We start from the raw sequence: 27,696 nt of genomic DNA, 5'->3' as shown, positions 1-27,696 counted from the left end.
GCATCTATGTGTCCCTTGATCGGAGTTCTGATGTTATATTGAAGTAATCTTCTGTGTTTCTCACTTCCCCTTGAGAGACTTCTCACGAGCAAAGACCACCTTTTCTTTCAAAGCTGAGAAAAGTGTCTATGTCTGGCCGTTCGGTAAATGTGTGATGAACTGAAATTACTAATTCCAGGAGGAGTGTGACAGTGAGATGAAATGTGGACCCTCTGTGATTTAGTAGAGTGATGGCCCTTTAGTAGAGGGACCAAGCATGATTCTCTTCCCACCAGTGAGGGGTGGAGCTCGGAACTTTCAGGTTATAGATTTAATGTTGGGGCTAAACCTGTTTGTCTGAGGGAGAAGAGAATCAAATGATTCTCCATTCATATCCTCCAGATTAGAGAACTGGAGTTATGTATTAGAAGAGATGGCTGGGTTCATGACCAAAGATGAAAACATTTAAGGCCTCCAAACTGCCTTCATGTATCTGAACTTCCTACTCTTTCCTGCTGCCAGGTTATCTACAGGTGTTCCTTTGTTTATGCAGTTGAACTTAATAGCCTTGTGCCTACATTGAGCAAGGCGGTAAGGTAGTCTGTGGTGAGGATCTTCATCTATCCAGGCAAGTTCTGCTCTGTAGTATGGTGGGCACCATTGGTTCTAGAACAGTCATTCTTATTATTGACTTGACTTAAGTTTTCAGGCAAGGACCATGGAGCAATTCTATTTTTTCCTACTTTGGGGAGCAACTGTTCTTTGCAGGTGGGTATCCTTGCCCTTAGACACTAGAGGGAATAGCAGGCTGGGAATGACATCTGGGATGTTACAGTCTTCTCTGATGTGACTCCCTTATCCACCAACTCCTTGTTTTCTTCAGGAAAATCATCATTTCAATATTCAGTAGAAAAAATGACTTTTTGAGGGGGTAGGAGATTACTGACTTTTGTAAAAACTGTGACTGTCCTCATGGCTTTGAGGAAAAGGAAGGGGACAAGGATCAGGGAGAGAAGGCATGGACTCAAAGTCAGCATAAGGAACATCTGTGACGAAGTTCTAGAGATGGTTGTCTCTTGCATTAGACATCCCCTTTCCAACTTCTGATTTGGTTGTTTTAAAATACCAAAATGAGTTAAATGTGATGGAATCTGAAATCAGATTCCTTTTAGGGACAGAGGTTACCAGAACGGCTTGATATGGTATACTGTGCAGGCAGTTCAGGTGGGAATCTGTATCACTTAATTTTTTCCCCATTAAAAACCTACATTCTTGGGTAGTGAGCACATAGTACAATATTCAGATCTTATAACATAGAAACTTTCACATGAAGCCTATATGTTCATGTTGACCAATGTCACCCCAATAAATTTAATTTAAAAAACCATACATTCTTGCTATTCACATGGGTTTTCTTCTCCCTTTCTCCATCCCCCTTTGTATCTGGTATTTCTCCCCTCGATTCTTCCTTCTTTCCCAGGTGTGTTTGATAACTGCTCCCACACTGTCAGTGACAAGGGCTGGTCCCTGGGGATCCACTCAGGGAAGGACACAGGAAGGCGAGATGCTCGCTTCTTCTTTTCTCTTCGCACCGACCGCGTGAAGAAGGCCACCATTATGATTGGCCACAGTCGCTACCAACCAGGCACATGGACACACGTGGCAGCTACTTATGATGGACTGCGTATGGCCCTGTATGTGGATGGCACTCAAGTGGCTAGTAGTCTAGATCAGTCTGGTCCCCTGAACAGCCCCTTCATGGCATCATGCCGTTCTTTGCTTCTTGGGGGTGATAGCTCTGAGAATGGGCATTCTTTCCGTGGACACCTGGGCACACTGGTCCTCTGGTCAACGGCCCTTTCACAGAGCCACCTTCAGCACAGTCCTCAGCATCCACATGAGGTAGAAGAGTTGACCACCTTGATACTGACAGCCAGCTTTGAGCCTTTGGAACACCAATGGGCCCCATTTAGAGATGACAAGTACCCACGGCTTGAGGTTCTCCAGGGCTATGAACCAGAGCCAGAGATTATGTCACCTTTGCAGCCCCCACTTTGTGGACAGACAGCATGTGACAATGTAGAACTGATCTCCCACTACAATGGGCACTGGCCTCTTCGGGGAGAGAAGGTGATCCGCTACCAGGTGGTGAACATCTGCGATGATGAGGGGCTGAACCCCATGGTGACTGATGAGCAGATCAGCCGGCAGCACAAGGTGCTCAATGAAGCCTTTGGCCGCTACAACATCACCTGGCAGCTGAGCGTCCTCCAGGTCCACAACTCCACCCTGCGCCACCGTGCTGTGCTCATCAACTGTGAGCCCAGCAAGATCGGCAACGACCACTGTGACCCAGAATGTGAGCACCCACTCACGGGTTATGATGGGGGTGACTGCCGCCTACAGGGCCGGTGCTACTCCTGGAACCGCAGGGATGGGCTCTGCCACGTGGAGTGCAACAACATGCTGAATGACTTTGATGACGGGGACTGCTGTGACCCGGAGGTGGCCGACGTACAGAAGACCTGCTTCGATCCTGACTCACCCAAGAGGTAAGGGACCAGGGCTTGGGGAGTCCTGTTTGCAGTGTACATTTCTAGCATCATTTTATCCTTTTTACTTCTGGAGACAAAAGAGGGTTCACACAGTCCCCAAATAAAACATGCATCCACCCATCAGACACTATTGTGCTTTCATAAAGTACTGGGTATTGTGTTAATTAATTAGGGGCACAGAGATGACTTGGACCAGGGACAGCCCTCAGAGGACTCACTGTCCAGGGAGCAGTCAGCTGTGTACGTGCTATGAAGTGGGCCTGAGGCAACTGAACAACATAGTCTGTGAAGGGGAATAACAGGAACTGATTTACCTTTTACAAAGGATCCTTCTGGATGCTGTGTGGAGAACATGGAAAAGCCAGGGGACCTTCACGAAAAGCAGACAAGGGAGACAGAAGGCATTTAGCACCTGTTAGACATGATCACAGGTTTGATCCTGACTTACCCAAGAGGTAAGGGACCAGGGAATGTATTGTGTTCACAAAGCAGGTGAACTCGATCCTGTTATTCCCCTTCACAGACTATGTTGTTCACTTGCCTCAGGCCCACTTCATAGCACGTACACAGCTGACTGCTCCCTAGACAGTGAGTCCTCTGAGGGCTGTCCCTGGTCCAAGTCATCTCTGTGCCTCTAATTACTTAACTCTTCTGTAATCAGCAAAGTTACACAAACCCTCGAAGAGGCCTCTTATCCTTGGTCTTTGCTGCAGGCTGAGCAGTTCACCTGCTTTGTGAACACAATACATTCTACGCCTAACCCCAAGTCTCCTTTAGGACTGGAAGCTTCCTATTTTGCCCCATTAAATTCCATTCTCCACACAGCATCCAGAAGTAAAAGGTGAATCAGATCCTGTTATTCCCCTTCTTACATTCCCCCTTGCCCCCAACTGTACCTTGAATAGAATGCAGACTCCCTGCCTGGCTCACAGGTAGCTGCAGGTAGCCCCATCCTACCCTCTGGCTTCCTCCCTCAGCATCTGCCCCACCAACACTGCTTGACCTCTCCTGTCTTGATATTCTTGCCTCAGGGCTTTGCCTGAGCTGTCCTTGGAATCCTCTTTTCCTTTATGTCCCATTGGTGGGTTTTCTCTTGTCATTCCAACATCTCCTTAAATGTTACTTCCTGGAGCAGCCTTTCCTGATCCTCCAATTTAAATCAGCTGATCAGTCACTATTACATCAACTAATTTTAATTCTCTTTATTACACTTATCACTTCTGATGTTTTTCTGGTGCATTCATTTATTTATCTTTTTTCAACTCCATGAAATCAGGGCCCTTATTAACCAGGTTGTGCCCAGTGCCTAGAACAGTAGCTGACACCTGGTTGTTTATGTCATGTTGTAATGAATGAATGGATCTGATGTGTCTTTCCTTGTGAAACAGAAGCAAATAAGAGGATTTCCATTTGATGGTCCATGCAAGGCCTGGGGAGAGTTAGAGGAAAACAATAAAGGAGAGAGGTGGGTGGTAAACTTGGTAATCTGTGCATGTGGGCAAGGCTTCCTCATTGTGACTGGTACCTTTGTACAAATTTTAAAAAGGCTCACACTTGATCTGTAGAGTTGGTGGGAGGTGGGAGGATTGGAAATCAGCTCCCACCGGATACCTGGATGGCTGCCTTTGGGTTTGTTGGTCACAATTTGTATAGTCATTCGTGGTGTCGCTGTATGTGGGCAGTCAGTTAACACCAGTTCATAGGTTGGCCTATAGTTTAGGCATGTGATGTCAGGAATTGAGTGTAAGATTTGGAATCAGGCTACACAGTGGAATTCAAGAGTCCTTATTAATTAACTAGAGGCCCGATGTACGAAACTCATGCAAGAGTAGGCCTTCCTTCCCCCAGCTGCTGGCACTGGCTTCCCTCTGGCACCTGGTACCCGTGCTTCCCTCCAGCCGCTGGCAGGCACCCGGGACCCAAAGCTTCCCTCGCAGCCCCTCTTCGTCTGGAAGGTCCTCCGGAAGGATGTCTGGTTTAATTAGCATATTACGCTTTTATTAATATAGATTAGCTGTGTAAATTGTACAAGTTTATAAAAAAAGGGTGATTGCAGTAGTACTTTGCATTACCTATATCCTAGGGTTGTTTTGTGAATCAGATGAAATACAGTATAGGGAATGCTTGGTAATTCTAAAGTTGTCAGTGTACAAAAATAGTTCTAAGCTAACATTAGTGATTATTATCATTATTGAAGCTGACAGATGGGAAGCTTATGTTTATATAAAGATGCACAGGGCACTGATCACATTACCAGAACTATTCACAGAAGAAAGATTCTGTTTGGGTTTGGTTTTTAGATATTGATAACCTTAAGCAGAAGCTAAACCTCACTAATATCAGTGGTTGCCAACTCCAAAGAGACGAGGAAATCTGGCTTGCTCTCATTCGTCTTCTAGTTCATTACAACAGCCCACTGCCCTGACTGAGACAGTTCTCATGGTGCCCAGCCATCATTCTCCTGAATGTGGCCCTTTGTTCTCTAAATCCATAATGCCACTGCACTTCTCTGGATGTTGATAACACACTCCACTTACTGTCACAGAGTTGCCATGGTAACTCTTCCCTTTCTCTCTGGGGATCCAAAAGTGTCTCAAACCTTCTTATCTCTACATGCAAAATTTGATTTATGGAGTAAAAGGAACTATTATTTATACCTTTTGATAGTTAAACATATTTAAATCAAAGTAATAAATACTCATGGTTAAAAATATCAAATTATATAAAAAGGTGTAAACAGGAATGATAGTTCCCTGCCTAACTCTTCCTTCACTCTCTAGTCTTGCTCCCATATTAAATTATTTTACACATGTCTTCTGGTATTATATATTATATTAATTGATTCATCAGTTTTAAACATTATGCATTGATTTGCTCTTATGGTAAAGATGACCCTCTAACTCTTCCATTTTTCCTCCTTCTCCCCTCCATCTTTTCAACATAGTTATTTTACTGTTTTTATTTGAATTAGTCATATTTATAGTATCGTGACTATAAAATATTTTTTTTTGTTGCAGAACAAAATATTCTATTATATATCTTTTTCTTGCAAAGCTTTTTCCTACTCTCCCTCTACTCCTTGAGTCTATTCCCTCTTTCCCTCCCTTTCTTTACTCTTTCTACCTTCCTTCACTTTTTTGATATCCTCAATTGTTTTTACATGTTTTATCATAACAGTTAATCTATAGAAATATTATCTTTTTTTTTAAACAGTACGTAGATCTCTCTTCTAGTTCATTCTATTTTCCGTTCACTTTCAAACTTGACCATTTATCTTCAGGTCTGCTGCATAGTTGTCATTCAGAATTTCTCTTTACTGCTTGCCTTTTTTCTTTTTTTTTTATTGGAGACACTGTCCTGAATTGCACAAATATCTCTTAATTTACTGCCTTAATATACTGGAAAAAATCCTTAAGTAACTTTCTAAGAATGGGTGTTTTAGGGGACTTTTTTGAAAATGCATTTTGCAAAACATTTTTATTTTGACTTTGCACAAAACTGATAGTTTGTCTTTGTAAAATTTTGGGTTATAAAACATCCCTCAAACTTTTGAATAAATTTGTTACTTGTCTATCACTTCTATTCTGATAATTGTATGTCTTTTTCAAAGTGGAATATTTTTTCTGTTCAAACTGTTTAGAATTTTATCCTTAGCCTTGGTATTTTAGGGATCTTATGATTTTTTTTAGGGTTGGAATTTTATTCTTTTTTGTTGAGCACTCAGTTTCAACACTCATGTCCCTCACCTTTGGCAACTTCTATTAGATGATAGATTTTGATTCTTCAAAAGTCAGTGTTTTCTGTTCTCTTTTCCACTCTGAATCTCCTGAGGATGGATCTCCTGAGTTTATTCTCTTTTTTCTCTCATATGGCCTACCTCTTTGTTATTTTGTTCTCCCCCCACCCCCCTTTTTGGAGAGTTCCTTGAGTTTATCCTCCAACTCTTCTATTGAATTGTTTTTATTTCAGCAATCATATTTTTAAGACCTTCCTATTCTTTGAACTTTCTGTATTAATCTATTTTTGTTTTAAGGATGCAACCGTTTTCAATGCTAGAAATGAGATCCAGTCTGAATTTTTTTATGGTGCACTATATGTGATTGATCTGTAGTCAATTTTTCTCCCCTCCTCCTGCTTAATTCCTGCCTGTCTTTGATATGGGAGGATTTCCTCAAGTGTCCCATGCTTATTCAGAGTAAGAAACCCATCTTTACATTTATACTTAAGAGGAACTAAGAAGGGAAATTATCTATGAATTTCCTCTTTTGGAGGAAGAAATCTGAAGGCAGAGCATAGTGCAGAGCAGTTTTCTCTTTCTTAACTCCCTTATATTTATTTCAGTAAGGACTTTTCCCTCTTCCATCCTCTGTCCTGTAGTCCTCGTGTTGAATTTTATTATTAAAACCATTGAGTATTTTTCATAACTCTTATTGGCAAGAACCATATTTTGAAAAACAATTATTCCTATGTTGTCCCAGATACAGTAAGCTAAACAGAGGGACAAATTAAAAATATATATAAAGAGTAAGTGCTAACAACTTAGTGGAGGGGTTTAGTAATTATATCTAAATTCTCCAAGTTGAAATCTAGGCTGAGGCACCAAAAGCAGCATATGGAGTGTAGACTGCCTTTCTGCACTTGGATCATTGGAAAGGGCTTTCGATTCATGGAGACATAGATTTCTGGAATTCTATCAGTGTTTTCTGTTCCTGCAACTTGGTGCAGTTATGGGTTGTCTATGAATGAAATTACCCATAGGCAGTATCCCTATTATTACAATTAAATCACAGAAGTCAAGCTCATAACTCCATTATACTGTGACTTTGAAGGGAATCCAATTTATCAAATGTTTTGCCAGATATTTATTGAGCAAACTGAGTGTGCCAGGCACAGAGTCCTTTTATTCAGGAGCTCACAGTTTAGTGTGTGTGTGTGTGGGGGGGGGGGAGTGTTTTGGATGTGGGGGACACATCTATCGATAGATCACTAACATGCAGGTACAACTATTGGTGTATGAGCAATCCACCTCATTCCTCAAGTCCTACTCAACATGCCCCTTTTCCCAGCCCGGCAAGAAACCAGAAATCTAGCCCAAAGATGTTCCTCTCCCAAAGGCTCAGAGGAAGAGAGGGCCTGAGGAATCCAACATCAAACATCTGTAACCCAGATGGGCATATCAAAGGGAGAGTATTTATCAGACTTGGTACTGGTCAGGAGGAGATATAAATTATAGATATGTTACCCAGCCAGTTGAACAGCGTTACTAAGATAGGGGAATTTGGCTGTGGGCAGGGGAGCCTACGTAGGCCAGATGTCTACTTCTCCATGGTGGCTGCCCTGTGAGAGGGTCTGTAAGTACTAAGGAAGGAAGGGAGACCAGAGTCCATCATATTAGACGTCATTGACCACGACTATGGCACATCCTAAGGCAGTGATGGTGAACCTATGACACGCGTGTCAGAGGTGACACGCGAACTCATTTTTTTGGTTGATTTTTTTTTTTTTGTCAAATGGCATTTAAATATATGAAATAAATATCAAAAATATACGTCTTTGTTTTACTATGGTTGCAAATATCAAAAAATTTCTATATGTGACACGGCACCAGAGTTAAATTAGGGTTTTTCAAAATGCTGACACGCCGAGCTCAAAAGGTTCGCCATCACTGTCCTAGGGAGCCAAGCCAAGGGGTTCTCTCTGCCCTTAGGAAACTCGGCTCCCCTGAGCCTTGCAGACTTCAGCTTCTTTTTGGTCATGAATTGTTTCTGTTCTTTTTCTATCTAAATCGATATCAGAGATGACGGGTTCTTTGCTGCTGAACCTGCTTTCCATCCCTTGTTGTTCTCCTTTTCCCATCAAAGTTGAGCCTAGTGCCCAGTGGAACCTGGAACTGTGGGCTTGCCTCTGTTTTGGTTTCTGTGTGTCAGAGTTCATAATATTGTTATCATGTAGGGGAAATAAAAACAAATGGCTGAGATGGCTGAGCATAGCTTAAGCAAGCCATCCATCACCAAGTGTCAGGTCACGCTGTGAAGCAGACGGGGGTGCCCTGCACTTGTTTTCTGAAGCCTGTGATGGGCTAACGTCTCTATGTGTCGGTGACTCACTGTCTCTCTTTTGCTTCACTCCTTGTGTTTTGCTGCTGGGGCGTTTGAGGGCAGGGGACAGCTTATGTAGCTATGCTGGGCCATGGCCCACTTCCCTCTAAAAATGGTCCTCAAGATGTGGACTGGGAGGGGCCCTGCCGGGGCATGGTGAGAGTGGTATCTACAGTTATACACTGTGGGATGTGTATCCTGGGGCAGGAGGGCAATGCACGTGACACCAAGGGAACAAGTGGAGAGCCCAGTGCTGCACAGACCTGGACGCAGGGGATTAGCTGTGCTTCACTCACTTACCCTCTGTGGCTGTTAAGCCAGAGGAATGGTTGGTTGGGCTGGGCCCCTGCAGTGGCAGGTCTGTTAAACATCAGCCAGGTTTCATTGTAGGTTTCTTTTGAAGTTGGGATTCAAAGTTCCCTGCAGGAAAAAAAAAAGTGGGGAAAATAAGTGTAAGGGGTAGAAGAGGGCAGAGAGCAAATAAATGGAGGCGAAACCTTAAAGTATAACAGTTTTTCCAACGTCAAACAGTGCAAACTCTAAAATGACAAGCCTTACCTTCTCACACTAACTTCACCTGGCAGAGACCAGGGGTAAGCAGTAAGGGAACACCTTACAGGTAAGCTCAGGAAGCGTGCCTGCAAACAGAAGCATCCCCTGTTTGTTTTCCGACAGGCCAATTTCTCCCGGTCCCAATAGGTACAAAGATTTCCTTGTACAGTGAAGGAAATCTACAATTTCTCTGTTCACCTGGCTCAGAGAATGTTCCTAACTAGGTGAATGGGGAGAGGTTGCTTTTCTCCTTTTCATGGTTATTTCATAGCCAAATAGACAGACTTATGAGCGAGCTGTAAGTGGTGTGTCTGGGTTAAAATTATTTTCTCTTAGAAACTTTTGCGGAGAGACCCTTATCTCCAACTACATTCGAGTTCAAGACACTTGGGCACTTTCCTAGGAATTGGGGTGCTGGCCTTTATACTCTGGCCAGATGACTGTCTCAGATGTTTTCACTGAGGGATCTAGTCCTAGAATTTTAGCCCAGGAATCTAAACAATAGCTGCCACTAAGAAACATTTTCTTTTTCTCTAGGAATCCTGTTTGTATATTACTTTAATGACTGAACAGAAGTTAAATCTTGTTGCTGGGTCTTCTCTAACTGAGAGAAGTAGGTTGGGGAGTGGTTGGAGCATACAGTGAGTCTGGATATCAGGGTTTTTTCTTTCTTTTTTTTTTTTTAATTAAATCTTTATTGTTCAGATTATTACATTTGTTCCTCTTTTTTTTCCCCCCATAACTCCCCTCCTCCCAGTTCCCGCCCCACCCTCCGCCCTCACTCCCCACCCACTGTCCTCATCCATAGGTGCACGATTTTTGTCCAGTCTCTTCCCGAATCTCCCACACCCTTTCCCCCCCAAGGAATAGTCAGTCCATTCCCTTTCTATGTCCCTGATTCTATTATAATCACCAGTTCATTCTGTTCATCAGATTATTTATTCACTTGATTCTTAGATTCACTTGTTGATAGATGCATATTTGTTGTTCATAATTTGTATCTTTACCTTTTTCTTCCTCTTCCTCTTCTTAAAGGATACCTTTCAGCATTTCATATAATCCTGGTTTGGTGGTGATGAACTCCTTTAGCTTTTCCTTATCTGTGAAGCTCTTTATCTGACCTTCAATTCTGAATGATAGCTTTGCTGGATAAAGTAATCTTGGTTGTAGGTTCTTGGTATTCATCACTTTGAATATTTCTTGCCACTCCCTTCTGGCCTGCAAAGTTTCTGTTGAGAAATCAGCTGACAGTCGTATGGGTATTCCCTTGTAGGTAACTGAGTTTCTTTCTCTTGCTGTTTTTAAGATTCTCTCTTTATCTTTTGCTCTTGGCATTTTAATGATGATGTGTCTTGGTGTGGTCCTCTTTGGATTCCTTTTGTTTGGGGTTCTCCGCGCTTCTTGGACCTGTAAGTCCATTTCTTTCACCAGGTGGGGGAAGTTTTCTGTCATTATTTCTTCAAATAGGTTTTCAATATCTTGCTCTCTCTCATCTTCTGGCACCCCTATAATTCTGATGTTGGTACGCTTGAAGCTGTCCCAGAGGCTCCTTACACTATCCTCGCATTTTTGGATTCTTTTTTCATTTTGCTTTTCCGGTTGGGTGTTTTTTGCTTCCTCGCATTTCAAATCATTGACTTGATTCTTGCGCTCCTCTGGTCTGCTGTTGGGAGTCTGTATAATATTCGTTATTTCAGTCCGTGTATGCTTAATTTCTAGTTGGTTCCCCAATATAAGATCGAGGGTCTTATTAGTTTTCTTGTAGATCTCATTAAGTTTATCGGCGGCTTCTAAACAGTTCTTGAGAGACCTTAAAAGTGTGGTTCTGAACTCTATATCTTCCATTGACAATTTTGTCCTGTTTCTTTGTCTCCGCATTTTGTTATGCTTTCTTGGTGCACCCCCTAGTGGTCTTTGTTCACAGTCTTATAGTTAAATCTTGATTGTTGTAGCTAATTCCAGGGAGGGTTTGACCTCCAGGCCAAGTGGCTATGAGAATCAGCTGTGTCAGCAGTGAGAGAACTTCTGTCCTCTAGGGAGGTGCTAATCTATCCTTTGCCTGAGGCTATCCGGCAAAAGCCTCTGTGCAGGGCTTGGGCGGGGCGGGTCGCACAGGATCAACAGGGTGGGCCGGAGAGAGCAGTTATGGCGGCTCTCAGTCCTGTCCCCAGGGGCTCTGCCTCTCTGAGTCCCAGCACCCGCTGCAAAGCTCAGAGAGAAAGCTGCACTCACTCTGACCGAAGCCAGACAGTCCCGCTTCTCCCGTTTGAGTCTGGGTCCCTAAAGACTCGCCCGTATCTGGAGCTCAGAGTCTGCGACTCCCTCCCGATTGAAAACGCCAACCGCGCCCTCCGCCGCCAGCCCGCTCGCGCACTCCGCACCTCAGAATTTGACTTCAGCACTGTGCCTCCTCTGAGTGTCTGTATGCATTTCTCTTTCCTCCTAGTTGTAGGACTTCCACTCAGCCGGCGTTCCTGTGGTTCTGGGTGATGTCCCTTCCGTTTTTTGGTTTCACTTTTGAAGTAGTTGTTCAAAGCAGCAAACTCCGGCGTTAACCTATGCCGCCATCTTGGTTCTCTCCCCGGGTTTTTTCTTTTCTCTTCTTTTCTTCCTTCCTTCCTTTCTTTCTTTCCTTTTTTTTTTCTTTAGGATTTATTTCAATTGTGTGTACCTTTGGAGGAAGCTGCTGATCCATTAATTTCCTGAACCCCAATGTATCTCTGACTTCTAATCTGGGGGCTGTGCCCACCACTGTGGACCTGATTTCCCTGGCCTAAAACTTGGCTGATTTCTGCTTCTCCTTTAAGTCTCAGGATGTCACTTCCTCCATCCTGATAACATTCCTTTTGTCCTCAAGTAGGAATTGGCCATCTCACTTGCATCACTGCTCACCCCCTGCTTTCACCACTCTGCTCAGGCCCCTGGTCTCTCACCTGTCTCATTACAATGGCCTCCTCATTGGTTTACTCTCGTCTATTCCTGCACTTCTCCCCCAAACTGTTTTTAGCAAAGCAGCCAGAGTAATCATCCTAGAGTATAAATCAGATCCAATCATTCCCAGGATGCTCCAGCAGCTTCCCAGCTCATCCAGAGACAAAGCCTTACTATGACCTACAGAGTACTACCTGATCTGGCACCAGTTATTTCTGTGGCCTCCCCTCCTACCACGCTTCTTGTTTGCTCCATTCCAGCCACACCGACTTTCTCGCTGCCCCTTGATTTGATAGACACACTCTTACCACATTAGGTTTTCAGTGGCTTTTTACTCTCTGGCACATCCTTCCTCCAAATTACTACATGGCTAGTCTTCCCACTTCCTTCCCCAGTTTTTTTCAAAGTCACCTTTGATGAATCCTTTCCTGGTGACATCATTTAAAATTTCACACACTCCTCTGACTCTTCATGGTTGCTTTCCTGTTTTATTTCTCTTTTTAGAATTTTCCACTAATGTGCTATATATTTTTAAAATTTTGCTTACTGTCCATCTTCTCCACTAGAATGTAAGTTCCATCAGAGACAGGGTTTTTGTATGTTCAGGTTACTATTTTACCCTCCCAGTTAGAGCAGCAAAAGGAATAGACTTAGAAGTGTTTAACAAATAATTGTTGACTAAAAGAATGTTCTTACCCAAGCATGGTGGTTGGCAAACTATGGGCCATGGATCAAATTTAGCCTACCACCTGTTTTTGTAAATAAATTTTTATTGGAATCCACTTGTTTACATATTGTCTCTGGCTGCTTTCATGTGGCAGGGTTGTGTAGTTACAACGGAGACCGGGTGGCCCACAAAACCTAAAATATTTACTATTTGGCCCTTTACAGTAAAAGTTGGCCAACCGCTGCCCAAGTACATATTTATCATACTATATCATAATTACCCCTTGATGTTTGTCTCTTGCACAAGATTTAGGCTCTTTGTAGTTCTTGAAGCATTGGAAGTGCTCAACTGATTTTTAAAAAATGAATTAACGTATATATAAGTGAAAAAATCAATGACATAAGGGGAAGGACAGTATTGGGCAAGAGTTTGAGTAGAGCAAGGTATGCTACTTTATATTGAAAAAAGGGATATGCAGAACCTACACTCTAGTAATCCATTCTGCTTGTCTCATTACTGTGGTACAGTCTCCATGTTGAGGAGTAAGTAAAACAACTGAAGGTAACCATGAAGTGGGAATATGTTAGCTGGGGAGGGAAGGCTATAAGCAGTTATGTTCATGATCTCATTATTTGAGTAGTTGAGCCCCATACGGGTCTGAAAGTATGAAACATGGAGTAAGTTTTGAACAGAGAAATAGTCAATTACAGTACCAAGGAAATAAGATGAATCATAGCTAACCGGGGAGACAATGATTGACAAGTAGAGCAAGCCTCCCCCAAAATGGATATAGCCTTCCCTCTAATCAGATAAAGCCTATTTGAAATGATGTTGCAGATTAGCCAAGACTCTTACCAAACATTTTTGTTAGGCTTTTGTGGTAGTAAGGAATAGAGACTTGCTCAAGTTAACAGAAGAAAATGGATTTTTTGTACAATTACATATGGACTGGAGCTGGAGCCAGATGGCTGCTAGGAACTGAGGCAGGTCTGGATTCTCCATTTCCTTCAAAGGCTTCAGGGTTCTCCACAGCTTAGTGCATCTGCACCATTCATTTCTCATTCAGTTTGCTAGATTACTCGTACTTCCCATCCCCTTAGAGCTTTAAAACTAAACTAAACTGGCTGTGACTCCTGCTTTATCTCATTGAGTATTATCTTCAGATTCATGTCTCAGAGCTGAGGGTTATTTTATTTAATGCTCTGAGTTTCTTTGCAGAATCTTGGTTCAAATTCTGGAAACAGTCAATGTGAATTGGCTTCATTCATTTTTATATGTCAGGCCAGAAGTCATAGGTTTCTGGCCAGCTTCTGGTTCAGGCAACTGTGGCCAAAGGAGCAGGATAGCAGGGAGAATTCCTCAGGGTTCCAAGGGCAGTCTTCTCACAGGCGGTGCCATCACTCTGGACAGAGTGAGCTGGTTTTTCATCTTTACTTCTTGGGGATGAAACACCTGACAGGCATAATTCCTGGTACTGTCCTTTTCCTTAGACTTTAGACCTTAGTATTCCTAGTAATGTAACTCTATCTATCTATCTATCTATCTATCTATCTATCTATCTATCTATCTATCATCTATCTATCTATCTGTCTATCATGTATTTATTTTACCAATGAAATAAAACATTTTGCAAGGGTTATCTTATTTAATGCTCACAACAGCTCCAAGAAGCAAATGTTTTTATTATCTCTATTTTATGTATAAGAAAATGAAGATTTAGAGAGTTAAATAACTATCATCACCCAGTGGCAGAACAGGGATTAAAGTTTGACTTTACAGTCTGTGTTATTAACCACTAATCTGTATTGTGTGTCAGTTTTAAATCTTACATGTCTAGCAAAGTACTTTGTTCATAGTAGGCATATAATATATGTTTATTTTGGTTATACAATGATTATTTCAGAGACTATATACTTGAAGAGATGAAGGAAGGGAAGGGGAAAATACTAACGGCTTAGTATTTATCAAGCACATTATATATGAGGTAGATTCCTTAAAACATGAATAGCTAAGCAGGAGAAATAGTTTATAAGGCAAGGGAAAAGTATGAACCAAAGTACAGATAGTCATGTGCAAACATATTTAGGCCATTATGAGAAGAGCAACTTGAAAGGAGGGGACATTTCCCAGGGAAGAATAAGATAGAGAGAAAATTAGCAAAGTTATGTTGGGAAGGCCTTAGATGTTGAATAGTAAGCAATTGGGATTCATGAAAGAGGGGAAGGGGGAGGCACAGATAGACATCTGTTTTAATATATATCTGGTTTAATAGCTACCATCTCTGATGAATTTTATCTTCCTTCTGGGTTCAGTTTGCTTATACCTGAAATATTTTTTCTTCAATTTTCTTTATTAAAATGTTTTCTACTCATATACTTTAAAATTTTTATTTCTTTGAAAATGTTTTTATTTTACCAAACTTCTAGTTATTCAATTTTAGATAGACTATTTGCTTTCTCTTATCAAGATATTATACCAGTCTCCTGGTTCCATTTATACTGTTCAAAAGTAAGCGATCTAATTGTCTTTCATTTGTATTTACTTTGCCTTTTCTCTTTGGCTGTCTTCTTTCTCTCTCTCATTTTTTGTGTGTCTTCAGTGTTCTGAAAATTTACCGTGATATATTGATGTAGATTTTCTTTTTTTAATATGATGTATTATTATTATTATTTTAAGTCATCACCCAAGTATATGTTTTCATTGATTTTTTGAGAGAGAGGAAGAGAGAGAAACATGAGTGCGAGAAAAATATTGAACAGTTGCCTCCTGCGTGACCCCCGAGGGATCCAGTCTGCAACCAGGGCACGTGCCCTGATCGGGAAGTGAACCATCAACCTTGCAGTGCATGGGACTATTTCCAACCAACTGAGCCATACCAGCCAGGGAAAAATATTTATTTTTATATTTTATTAAGAAGTCTTAGTTGTTTACAGTGGAAGGATGATCAGGGCTTCTAAACTCTTTATTCTAGAAATGGAAGCAATTTTTCAGAACATGAATTCATCTGGAAGCAGCATGAAGGAGACTGAAGGCAGGGAGATGACCTTGTAAACTCCTGTAGTAGTCTAAGCAGCAAAGGGTCTGGATTGAAAATGATTAGGAAAATTATTGTGGCATAGTGGAGAGAACTAGGAAAGTATAAATGATAAGAATGGGGTTCTAGTTCCTATTCCAGCCTAGTCACATAATTTAATAATTTGTTCATTTATATTTACATTTATGTTTATGTGATATTTATTGATGTTCAACATATGTTTAATTGAGCACCTATTGTAGGCTAACCGCTCTTTTAGGCACTGCAGATATTATGATAAAGAAAAAAAAATCCCTGTCTTCATGGGGCTTGTACTGTAATGTGAGGAGATAGGCACTTAACAGGTAACAAGTGAATACATGATATATCCCAGGGGATGATAAGTGCTGTGGAAAAATAAATCAGAAGAATAATGGAGACAGGGAATTCTTACTGTAGGAGCAAAATAAATGATGTCCAGAAAAGGCCTCACTGCAAAGATGGCATTTGAGCAGAAAGCTGAAGGAAGTATGGTAGTGAGCCACATGGAATCTGGGCAGAGGGAAAGGCAAGGAGCTACCATTGTAGAGTTGAGTGAATTAAGCAGAGATTAGTTGGGGGGGAGAGGTCACAGGCCTATCAGGCCATTGTGTAGATTTTGGCTTTTACTTTTGATGAGTAGGGCTTGGTCAGTAGAGTGACTTGAGCAGTGCAATACTAACAGAGAAGGTATAGAGAGGTGTCTCCTTGAAAGGATGTTGGGAAATTCAAATGAGATAATAGCTGTTGAAGGGCTTTGCAAATTGAAAATACTTCATAAGTGACAGTGTTTGGTGAGCCATTGCATTGGTTCAACAGTAATTTTGAGGAGATGGTGGACATTCTCAAGGAGACGTTGAGCAGATGACTGAAAAAGGGATGTGAAAGAGGTATTCATTTGTAGTGCGGAATTTATGGGCAAGGGGATGCCTTATGTGGTAATAAGGAGTCCTCATAAAACAGAAAGCAGGGGACCATCACCCTGACTCATAGGGAATCTGCGCCCTATCTCATCTCTTTTACATGTAAGTGTAAGAGTGCAAAGCCAAGAACAATGAGCATCTCCTCTCTACTATGCTTTCAAAATATGTATTGTTCAGGAAGTCCTTATGTCTATCATGTGTAGTACCCAGTAGATATTCATAATTGTTTGCTGCATAAATGCTGCAAAATTGTGGGGGTCATAGCACTTAGGACTATGACAGAGTCAGGGATTCAAAATTACTTCACATAAAAATTTAAAGGATTGAATGCTGGGCTCAACACAATTCTGTGAAAATTCAAAGGGATGAACTTAGATTTTAGAATATTAAAAAATGTGTAAACCAAGCTGGTGGATATTTGTGTTTGCAGCAATCAATGTAAAAAATAGTCCTGAGCATAATCTTCATATGAAACAAAAGCGTGATGTGTCCATTAAAAGTATGCCAACAATTTTGAGCTCTGTTAAAAAGGATAGAGTGTTCAGATGGCTGGAAGAGATGCACCTTTCAGAAACAGCCTTATTAATCAGACTCTGTCTGGAGTCTGTGCTTGGTTCTGGGCAGCAGGTTTTATGGGGAACATCGACAACCTGGAGCACATCCAGAGTTTGGGAAGGAGAATAGTGATGAGGAAGATGGTAACATGGCCTTGATCACCTTTGTAGATGGGATTTTAACTTCTCCCTGCTTGATGAAGGAGCCAGTATGAAGAGAATTTTTAAAAGAGTAGTAGTGGCCCTTTTTTTTAGCATCTCATTCATTCTATTCATCCAGTCATTCATTAATTCATTCAGTTTCTAATAAGCAATTATAGAATGGCTATTATGTTTTATTTATTTTTTAAATTAAATATTTCTTGCCACTCCCTTCTGGCCTGCAAAGTTTCTGTTGAGAAATCAGCTGACAGTCGTATGGGTACTCCCTTGTAGGTAACTGACTGTCTTTCTCTTGCTGCTTTTAAGATTCTCTCTTTGTCTTTTGCTCTTGGCATTTTAATTATGATGTGTCTTGGTGTGGTCCTCTTTGGATTCCTTTTGTTTGGGGTTCTCTGCGCTTCCTGGACTTGTAAGTCTATTTCTTTCACCAGGTAGGGGAAGTTTTCTGTCATTATTTCTTTAAATAGGTTTTCAATATCTTGCTCTCTCTCTTTTTCTGGCACCCCTATAATTCGGATGTTGGTACGCTTGAAGCTGTCCCAGAGGCTCCTTACGCTATCTTTGTATTTTTGGATTCTTTTTTCATTTTGCTTTTCTAGGTGGGTGTTTTTGCTTCTTCGTATTTCAAATCTTTGACTTGATTCTTGCGATCCTCTAGTCTGCTGTTGAAACTCTGCATAATATCCTTTATTTCAGTCAGTGTATGCTTAATTTCTAGTTGGCCCTTTTTCATAACCTCAAGGGTCTCACTAGATTTCTTGAGGGTCTCACTACATTTATCAGTGGTCTCACCAGTCTTTTTGAGGGTCTTACTAAAAGTATTGGCAGTTTCTAGAAAGTTCTTGAAAAACCTTAAAAGTGTGGGTTTGAACTCTATATCCAGTCGTTTGCTTTCCTCCATTTCTGTCATTTGTGACCTGTTTCTTTGTCTCCCCATTTTTTATGCTTCCCTGTGTTGGTAGAGTGGCTTTCTGTGCTAGGTGTCCTATAGGGCCCAGTGGCTCAGCCTCCCCAATTACCTCAGGTGGACACTCTTGGTGTACCCCTTTGTGGGCTGTGTGCATAGTCTTGTTGTAGTTAAGCCTTGATTGTTGTAGGTATCACTGGGAGGAATTGACCTGCAGGCCAATTGGCTGTGAGAGTCAGCTGTGTCTACGGTGGGAGAACTTCTGTGCTGAAGACACCCTTATGAGGCAAGTCTTGCTTCAGTGGGGCTTTGGTGCTCACTGAGTCTGCCTCCTGAGTGTGTCCCTTATGGATCTGAGGAGTTGTATCTGGATGGTCTCACTCTGACCACTGGGTACACTGGCTATTGGATTTCTAAGGAGGTTCTAATTTAGCCTCTGCCTGAGGCTACCCAGCAGGAGCTATGGAGTGTCGGGAGCCAGTCCATCCTTGCTGTTTCAAAGGACCTGGCATATATGGCATACTCCCAGTCTTTCCGGACTTGCCCGCCTGGTCCCCCGGTATTGCAAAATTATCTCTTGTCTTTTCTATTTCATTTGTGTGCGGCTCCTCTTCCAGATATTGAACCCTGAACCACGCAGGACGTGGAAGGAATCACTCAGCATATGGCGCCCGAACAGGGACCCCTAGGTAAGCGCCCCACACTCGGGATGGATAGGACTCCACCGTAGGAAGAGGGTGGATAGTCTTTGCCCCACAATCAGGACGGATCGGACTCCACCGTAGGAAGAGGGTGGATAGTCTTCGCCGACTCCGTCCACACCTTTGGGAAATCCTGGAAAAGGATTCCCCTAGGTAAGCCCCCCCCCCCCATTGAGAACCCCCACACTCGGGAAGGATAGGACTCCACCAGGGTGCTACAGACCCCCCTATAGAGGATAAGTAGGGTAAGAAGGTGGATAGTACAGAACTTAGATTGAGAAGATGTGCCATACTGAGTCCAAAGAAAGAAGACTCTGTATTGGTTCTTAGATTGAGAAGATGTGCCATACGGAGTCCAAAGAAAGAAGACTCTGTATTGATCTTTAGATTAAGAAGATGTGCCATACTGAGTCTAAAGAAATAAGACTCTGTATTGATCTTTTAACACATATGCTTGCTAGCAGAGGAATTAAGGTTACTCCCAGTCAGACAGAACGTTTTATACAAGAAGTATGTCCATGCTTTTCTGAGGAAGGAAAGGTAAATGTAAAGGCATGGGAGAAGGTAGGCCCAAGGAGCCTTATCCTTAACCCCACTGCAGCCTTTCCACCCCGGGAAAGTGCAGGATTGGCAAGCTCTCCCTGGGGTGATAGATCAGGACTCAGGTAATAGCGGAAAGCGCCAATCCTACTCTTAAAATGGATACAAGAGAGCATTTCAGGTTATTCTTTTTAATGCCTGCTTTTTAAAAAATAAAAAAGGGGGAATTTGCCGGGAGCCAGTCCATCCTTGCTGTTTCAAAGGACCTGGCATATATGGCATACTGTTCTTAAAATGTTTGCTCACCTTCTTGGCACTATGTGTTTTAACCAAGGTCTCTGAGAAAGGGTGTTTCCCCAGGTAGGGATTTTCCCCTGAAGTTAGGGAGGGAATAAAACCTCTTAACTAAGTGCCAGGCGGGTAATTAATCACTTTAACTATGAACAATCATGCTTAAGCTACATAATCTTTACTCCCTGGAATGGAGATAAGAAACGCCCTAACCTTTGTAATAGAGATTGATAGGATTGAATCAACTGGTATAAATACAGATGTAATAAGACAGCAAGACTCAGAACTTAGAACACAGAACTTAGAACACAGAACTTAGAACTCAGAACTTAGAACACAGAACTGAGAGACAGAACCTAGAACACAGAAATTAGACACAGAACCTACACACAGAACCTACACACAGAACCTACACAGAACCTAGAGACAGAAGAACTTCGCTGGAGAGAACATGGCAAAAGATCTGGAGACAGAACCTAGAGACAGAACCTAGCGAGAGAACATGGCAAAAGATCCTGGACTGAACCTGACTACAGAAATTGACAAAAGAACCTGACTAGAACCTGGTGACTGAACCTGGCTGGAGAACCTGGACAGAACCTGGCTGGAGAACCTAGCGAGGGAACATGGCCACAGAACCTGGCTGGAGATCCTAAGCAGAACCTCTCTGGAGATCCAGACCAGAACTTGGCTGGAGATCCTGGCTGGAGATCCTGGCTAGGTTGCTGATCAACTGAACACTGTCTCCGTGTCCTTCCTTCTTTGCCGACTCCGTCTACGCCTTTGGGAACCCCTGTACCTGCTGGGGTTGGACCCCGGCAATGGAGAGATATGCAGATTCCTCTTCTTTGTTTGGGGTTTGGAGATGCCCAAATGAGGCCCAGCTGTGAAGCAATGCAAGCTGCTGTGGGGCCTTGGCCTTCTTTTGGATGTTCTAGGTCTCTCTGACCCAGCTGCAGTTTGTTAGGTAATTTTAGATTGCCAAGGGTCAGGGCATTTATATGCAAAAGCCTCTATGCAAAAGCTTGGGTGGGGCGGGGTCTCAGGGAATCAACAGGGCAGAGCAAACAGCTATGGCTGATCCTCAGCCCTGCCCAAAGAGGCCCCGGTTCTCAGTGTCCCTCAGTAATTGCTGCAAGCACCTCTGAGAGAAAGCCACCCTTGAGTTCCGACCGATGCCAGACAGTCCAGTTTCTCCCCGTGTGAGTCTGGGTCCCCAGAGACTTGCCTGGAACTGGAGTTCAGAGCACTTTGGAGCTTGAGACTCCCTCCTGATTGAAAAAGACAACCGTGTCCTCAGTTGCCAGCCCTTTCCTTGCGCGCCTCCGTACCTCTGCACTTTACTTCCGCACCTCCTCTGAGTTTCAGTATGCTTTTCTCTTTCCTTCTAGTTGTAGAATTTCCACTCAGCCAGCCTTCCTGTGGTTCTGGATGATGTCCATTTTGTCTTTTAGTTGTATTTTTGAAGTGGTTGTGCAAGGCAGCAATTTCAGGTGTTTACCTATACCGCCATCTTGGTTTCTCCCCGGCTGTTATGTTTTAGACACAGTAGCAAGCATATGATCCTTGTCTTCAAAGAGTTCAGATGGGAGAGACAGTCATCCATGAATGCAATTGCAATACTGAATAGAATAAAGCAAGTGCTATCTCTAATCATCTACAGTAACTAACCAACTTGTCTTTCTACTTTTAGTCTTCCTCCATCCTAACCCCCAAATTAACTCTGTACACTGCCATTAGAATAATCATTTTAAGAGTCATGCATATGTTCAGCTCTTCCCAATTGGAAGAACCCATCCGGGAAGGATGGGTTCTTGAAAGATGGGTAGTAGAGGCCAGAAGGAAGAGTGTATTAGGACAGAGAATTGGCACCTTTTATATAGAATAAGATGATTTAGGACAGTAACTATAATAATAATTGCCATATATTCAGTTACCTTAACTGTTAACTGAAATTATGGGACATTCACTGTCCAATATTAATTCAGACTGACTCGATGTGGAGCCTAATACTTTTAGTTAAATACATTTTGTAATTATATCTAACTCTCCCCTCTTAATAATTTGGTCTACTTCTTTTTCCATAGATTTTAATATAATGGGGAAAATCATCTCTAATTCTGTCATTCTGGGCTCTTCTGCATGATCATAAATCCTTGATCAGCAAATAGATACAATCACACTTTTTGTTAGTGGTTGAGTCTGTCACAGGTAGTTTGAAAAGGACACATAGTGAAGATGGCCAGCAGGACTGGTTTTCCTTTTTTTGGAGCTCTTGGGAGCTGTCACAGCATCTTTAATTTGAGTGGATTTATTGTGACCAATACTAAAACTCAAATATAAGGAATCCTTTTCTAACCCATATTCTAATGCTTTTCTTACATATTTGGACTTCACTTCTATGGAAAGAGAAATCTTCGTACACTTAAAATACATATTTCTAAATAAGAAATGTCTGTTAATTTGTTTAGGAGTTAGTTATACCATACCTTATTGCAGGTAGGACTTAAAGTATAACTTATATTTTCATATGATACAATCATTTAAAATAAGAAAGAGGAGAAAAGGGAAAATGAGGACAGATAAGAGAAGATGAAGTCAGGGCTAAATTCAGTATGCCAAAGGAGTGGATACATATTAAACATGCCAGAGTCAGACCACAGAGCTAGCTCTGAACTTCCCAGAATCAATACGAAGAGGGAGACAGGATGGCTCACTCTGTTTATAAGACAGAACAACTGGCATAGGGAGTGATACTGGACCGAAATTTCTCGGGAACCACATGTAGAGAAAACTGTGTAGGGCAATGAAACACATTCTCAATAGACCCTTATGCAAAAATGTAATATTCTCTTAAAGAATCAGTCTTGGGTCTGCTCCTCAGCTTGACTTCAATTTCCACCTTTTAGAGAATGGTTGGAAAATTTTATCCTGGAACAGTTTTTAAGAACAGTGATCAAAAGACTGGCCTTTCTGTGGAGATAACAGAGGGATTCATAATTCAGGCAACAGTGGCAGACATGGACTGAAGAAAAGACACAATTTCTCTGAGACAAGGAAAGGAGGTGAGGGTGGACACAGATATTTGAGTTGTTGGCCAGTAGGCAGGGATTTGAGAGAGGTTTTGCCTGGAAGACTTGATATGCTTGGTGAAGAGAGGCAGCTGTCTCTTGAGGGGGGTGGGGGAGGGTTGCAGACAGTGTAGGTGCTTGAGGATGGTCAAGATTGTTCATAATAGCCTCTTTTCAGTCAATCTCCATGTGCTGAAATTGGAAGCAAACTTATGGTTTTAACCCATTTCCTTCTTTCACGAGCTGTTGTGAAAGAATGTGGTTCTGAAAAAAGCTACTGTGAATCTCTAAGGAGGTAGAACCAAGGTAAATTCTGAAAGACATATGAAACTACTTGGATTCAGAGTCATAGAATGTCATAGCTGGATCTTGGAGATCATTTAGTTCAGCTGTTACGTATGTCATGTCATGTCATGTCATGTCATGTCATGTCATGTCATGTCATATTCAAGGAAGCTTGTCTGATAGGATAACCCAAAGAGAGGTTGTCTGATTCCTGGTTTTTCCAACTACACCTAACTACTCAAGCTACTAGGCAGGAGGTAGAGGTTGCTTCATCTAATTCTCTGCCTCAGTTTATCCATTTCATCCCATGCCTTTGTTTCACTATATAGCCTCAAAACTATCTTTTGGGGAGCAAGAGAAGTTTGAAATTACAGATTCCTTAATAGACTTCCATGCCTATGTGGCTATGTGCTTATCTGGTTTACTAGGTTCACATGATACAATAATTAATAGAGTAGACAATGCTGGAGAAGGAGAAAAATAAGGAGGTTGATCAAAAGAGGATGTGAACTAAAGTTCAGAATGAGAGTGAAGCCCAGAGCTGCCCATCACCATGGGTCATGTGACTCCTAGGAAATTAGAATGGGCTGACTCTCTGGTGTCCATGGCTGAGTGCCTTGGAGGTTCTGGCTTGGTGAACAAGCCTTTGCAGTTGGCATGGAGAGCAGCATGCAACTCCCAGTTTCAAAAGAACAAAGACCTCGTGCCCATGCTTCATTTCAGTTGCCACAGGAGAGGTTTGGAAATCAGGAAAAATTGTGGCAACGAGTGGACTAAGAAAACTTATCATTTTTCCAGAAATGGCAGTATTCTTGTTTTGAAGAATGACTAAATCATTAGCCCAACCCAGGGTGGAAGGTGGGGAGACAGGACAAGGGAGATAAAGATAAGATTGGTGAAGGGGAAGCTGCTGTTAATCTCTAAGAAGGTAGAACCAAGGTAAATTCTGAAAGACTGATGAACCTACTCTTTGAATGGAGGAAGAAAAGAAAGTATAACAGGCACATTACATTATCTTTCTTTTCTCCAATTGTGAACTTGCTTCTTAATTGAACAGGCTTTAATTAGAGCCATATGGAGATCTGATAGCCCACCCATTGACACCTGGAGGGTCCACCATAGCCATTTTCCTAGAGATGTGGAAGTTTGATTGAGTTTGCCATGTACTGTACTGTAGCAGTCTTTGGTGTTGGGTCAGCTTTGCTTGCTGCGTGTTGAATGACTTATAGTATTACAAGTGAAAACTTGAAATGTTGGCCAGAAATTAAACAAATCTCTTGAGATTATATTTCTTTCTTAATTTCCTTCCTGTCAAGTATCCTCTGGTATCTAGTACCTTCACATTGTGTCTAAGCAGGGTTTTAAAGCAATAATAAGGTCCACTTCTGAGTAAACTGTGGTGTGTGGTTAATAAACTTAATAGGAGATTAAAGAGGCTTCCACTTAGGGAATCAGGACATCTTGTCAGTTAAAATGACTCCTGCAAATCTGAGTTGACCTAAAAAGTACTCTCATAGCATTTCCTTTTTATAGAAGGGTAAGAACTGTAAGTAATGGTTTTGGAGTTGTGAGAATGATATTTGGAGTGTGCTACATCACCAGCTAGAATTTAGGAAACTTAACCAAGTTGTGTTATGAGAGACAATTCCTGTGATGTTTCTGACCTCAATAAGTACTGATTTATGTAGCCTCTTAGCTTCAGTTCCTCCATTTTGCAATTTGAGGTATTTTAATATCAAGCAAAACCATCAACTCCTTGGCCATGCTAGACTCAATTTGGTGGCCTCTGCTCCAGGTTCATATTCTCAGACTCATCTTGTCAAAACACCTTCTCCAGATGGGTCACATGGACCTTCAGAAGTCATCTGCTTCTTTCCCTTTCTTCAGAGATGGGCCACTGTTGACTCAATGTTTATTACTAACCATATCAAAATGCCAAGACAAGGAGATTTCATCATATTTCAGCCAACCACTCAAATGCACCAGGAACTAAGATTTCCCCCTATGCATAGGCTGCTTTTGATTGGTACATATTGAAACTGATATTTCAATAAGTGAACTTGTGAAGAACATCATGAGGAAGATTGAGCAACAGAGTCAAGCAACTACCCTGAGCACTTATTCTTTTGCTTATTTGTTTATTCGAACAGCATTTGTAATGCATATGTGGTGTCCAAAGAACTTTTTCTCTGTGAGGTTTACTGATGTGGCAAAGGAATTGTTTTAGCTGTTAGAGATCTTAGAATCTCAAGCATTTATTAAGTCAACAAATGCCTTCTTTGTACGTGTGAGGCACTAGCGATTAAAGAGGAGCTGCACTTGTAGCCATCAAAAGTCTATTTTAGTATCTAGTATGGTGAAACACACCTGCCCTCAAAGACTGCCTTCACAGTCTGGACTGGGAAGTGAGTTGTGGAGGAATAAATTATAACTAAAAATAATAATTATATGTTAACTAATATGTGACTGAATGGGTGTGGCTGTGTCCTAGAACAACTTCAAAAACAGGCACTGGCCCACAGGCTCCAGTTTACCAACTCCTTTATAAATTTACTCTTTCAGATAGTATCTATTACTGAATGACAAATTACCTCAAAACATGGTAGTGTAAAATGACAAACCTTTGTTGTCTGAGGAGCAGGAATCTGGGAGGCACTTAGTTGGGGTGTTTGGGGGCTTTTGTCAAGATGTCAGGCTATATTCATCAATGCTTGACTGAGTCTTTTTCCAAGATCACTTATCATGTTGCTGTTGGCAAGAGATGTCAGCTCCTCTTCACATGGGCCTTTCCTAAAGCGGCTTTACATGGCTCTCCTTGAAGCATGTGAGCTGAAGCACAATGTAAGCAAAAGCTGTTGTCTTTTTGTAGCCAGGTCTTGGAAATACATTCTATCCATTAGAAGTGAGTCATGCAGCCCAATCCACACTAAAGGGGAGCAGACTCTACAGGGGCATGAAGAGCAGGAGGTGAGGATCACTGGGAACCATTCTTGATGTCTGCCACACATCATTAGTGTGATTCTCATTAGGCAATTCTTAGAACTTTATGAAAAAGTGAATTAATGATAAGGGCTGTTTGAGTTCAGCTCTCTCAGGTGTTCTGGTGACATCAAGTAATAGGAATTATGAAAGGATAAAACTGTTGCACTGATGGTACTAGAGGTGGCTTTTGTTTGCTGTTCAGTTTTATCCTTCTCTTGTCTCCCCATACCTTCATCATACCCAAGCAGAGAAGATCTGATTGGGCCAAGGGATCACAATCCAATATGGAACATTTTTATGGGGTAACTTTCAATTCACACACTAATCCCTGATGCAGTCAGTTATGGCCAACATCATAGAGTTAATTCAGTCTAAGCAGATGGTTTTGCAAAGCATTAAAACTATGATGTGAAGTTGCTTCTCTCAGGAGGGTATGTAACTAGCAGACACTTTGAGACTTCATGGCCATTTCCAGAAGGGGTCATGTATGTACAGCAATATGTGCTGAGGGCCAGTTCACTCAGTAAAAGTACTTCCTGACAGCCATCATAATGGCACAGGCTAAGCACATGTTCCTGGAAGACTTTTATTGCCCTGTTTCTGTTAATATATTTTTTGTTAAAGAAGTGGGTCTTGGAAACATGCTTACCCAATTCTTGAGATATCAAGTTGCTGCCTGGCATTGTCAGTTTTTTTTTCTTTTTTTTCCAGTAAAAGGTAACATTTTTAATATTTTTAAAGCAAGGAAGATGCTTGTTCAGGATTCACATCGGTAGTCGCTAATTGGGTAAATGCTAAAGACTTGCATTCAAGTGCTTGAAGTATTACTGCATAGAAATTTGACATGAAAAATCTTTGCTCAGATACCTCTTGGCCTCATTAAAGATGAAATAATATACAGACCAACAGTGGTATTTAAATCCCAATCACTTTCAAGACAGGCTAAGATATATATGTTCACAGCTATATATCAAATTTCTTTAGATAATGGAAGGGAATGGGAAAACACTGGAGATTCAACTTATAGGAATTTATTCTATAAACACTTTTAGAAAGGATTGAGGACAAAAATAAAACAAACTTTTATTTGCATTTAAAATTCATGTACATTGTTTTAAGATAGATGTTATATAATTTCTCCTTTTCCATGTTATCCTAATAAAGGCAAATAATATCCTTAAATGCTGTCCTCTCTGCCTTCAGGAATAGAGACACCAGCAAAGAGAGAAAAGATCCCACACAAGGGGATCAAGAGCGAGAAAAGAAGATAGGGCAACAAAGGGGCTACTATGTGAGAAAAGACAAAGGCAACAGGAAACTCCAGGCCAGAAGGAGTTGTTGAAAGACCAGAAGAAGGCCTCATTAATCCTATATAATAAAATCCTAATATGTTAAGTGTGTGGTCATCCATTCAACTAATCAAAGCGTAATATGCTAATGATATAC

General features: G+C 41.6%; 1 protein-coding gene across 1 annotated transcript in view; it reads left to right on the top strand.

The window, feature by feature from the left end:
• Nucleotides 1-27,696, top strand: part of PAPPA2 (pappalysin 2) — a 241,901-nt gene that overhangs the window by 28,484 nt on the left and 185,721 nt on the right. The window contains exon 2 of the mRNA XM_036344757.1: nt 1,460-2,531. Within this exon, the coding sequence (XP_036200650.1) occupies nt 1,460-2,531 (1,072 nt within the window). The remainder of the gene's footprint in view (nt 1-1,459; nt 2,532-27,696) is intronic.

Source organism: Myotis myotis, unplaced genomic scaffold, assembly GCF_014108235.1.
Source record: "Myotis myotis isolate mMyoMyo1 unplaced genomic scaffold, mMyoMyo1.p scaffold_m19_p_18, whole genome shotgun sequence".
Taxonomy (NCBI): domain Eukaryota; kingdom Metazoa; phylum Chordata; class Mammalia; order Chiroptera; family Vespertilionidae; genus Myotis; species Myotis myotis.
This window is presented reverse-complemented; position numbering and strand designations above follow the sequence as displayed.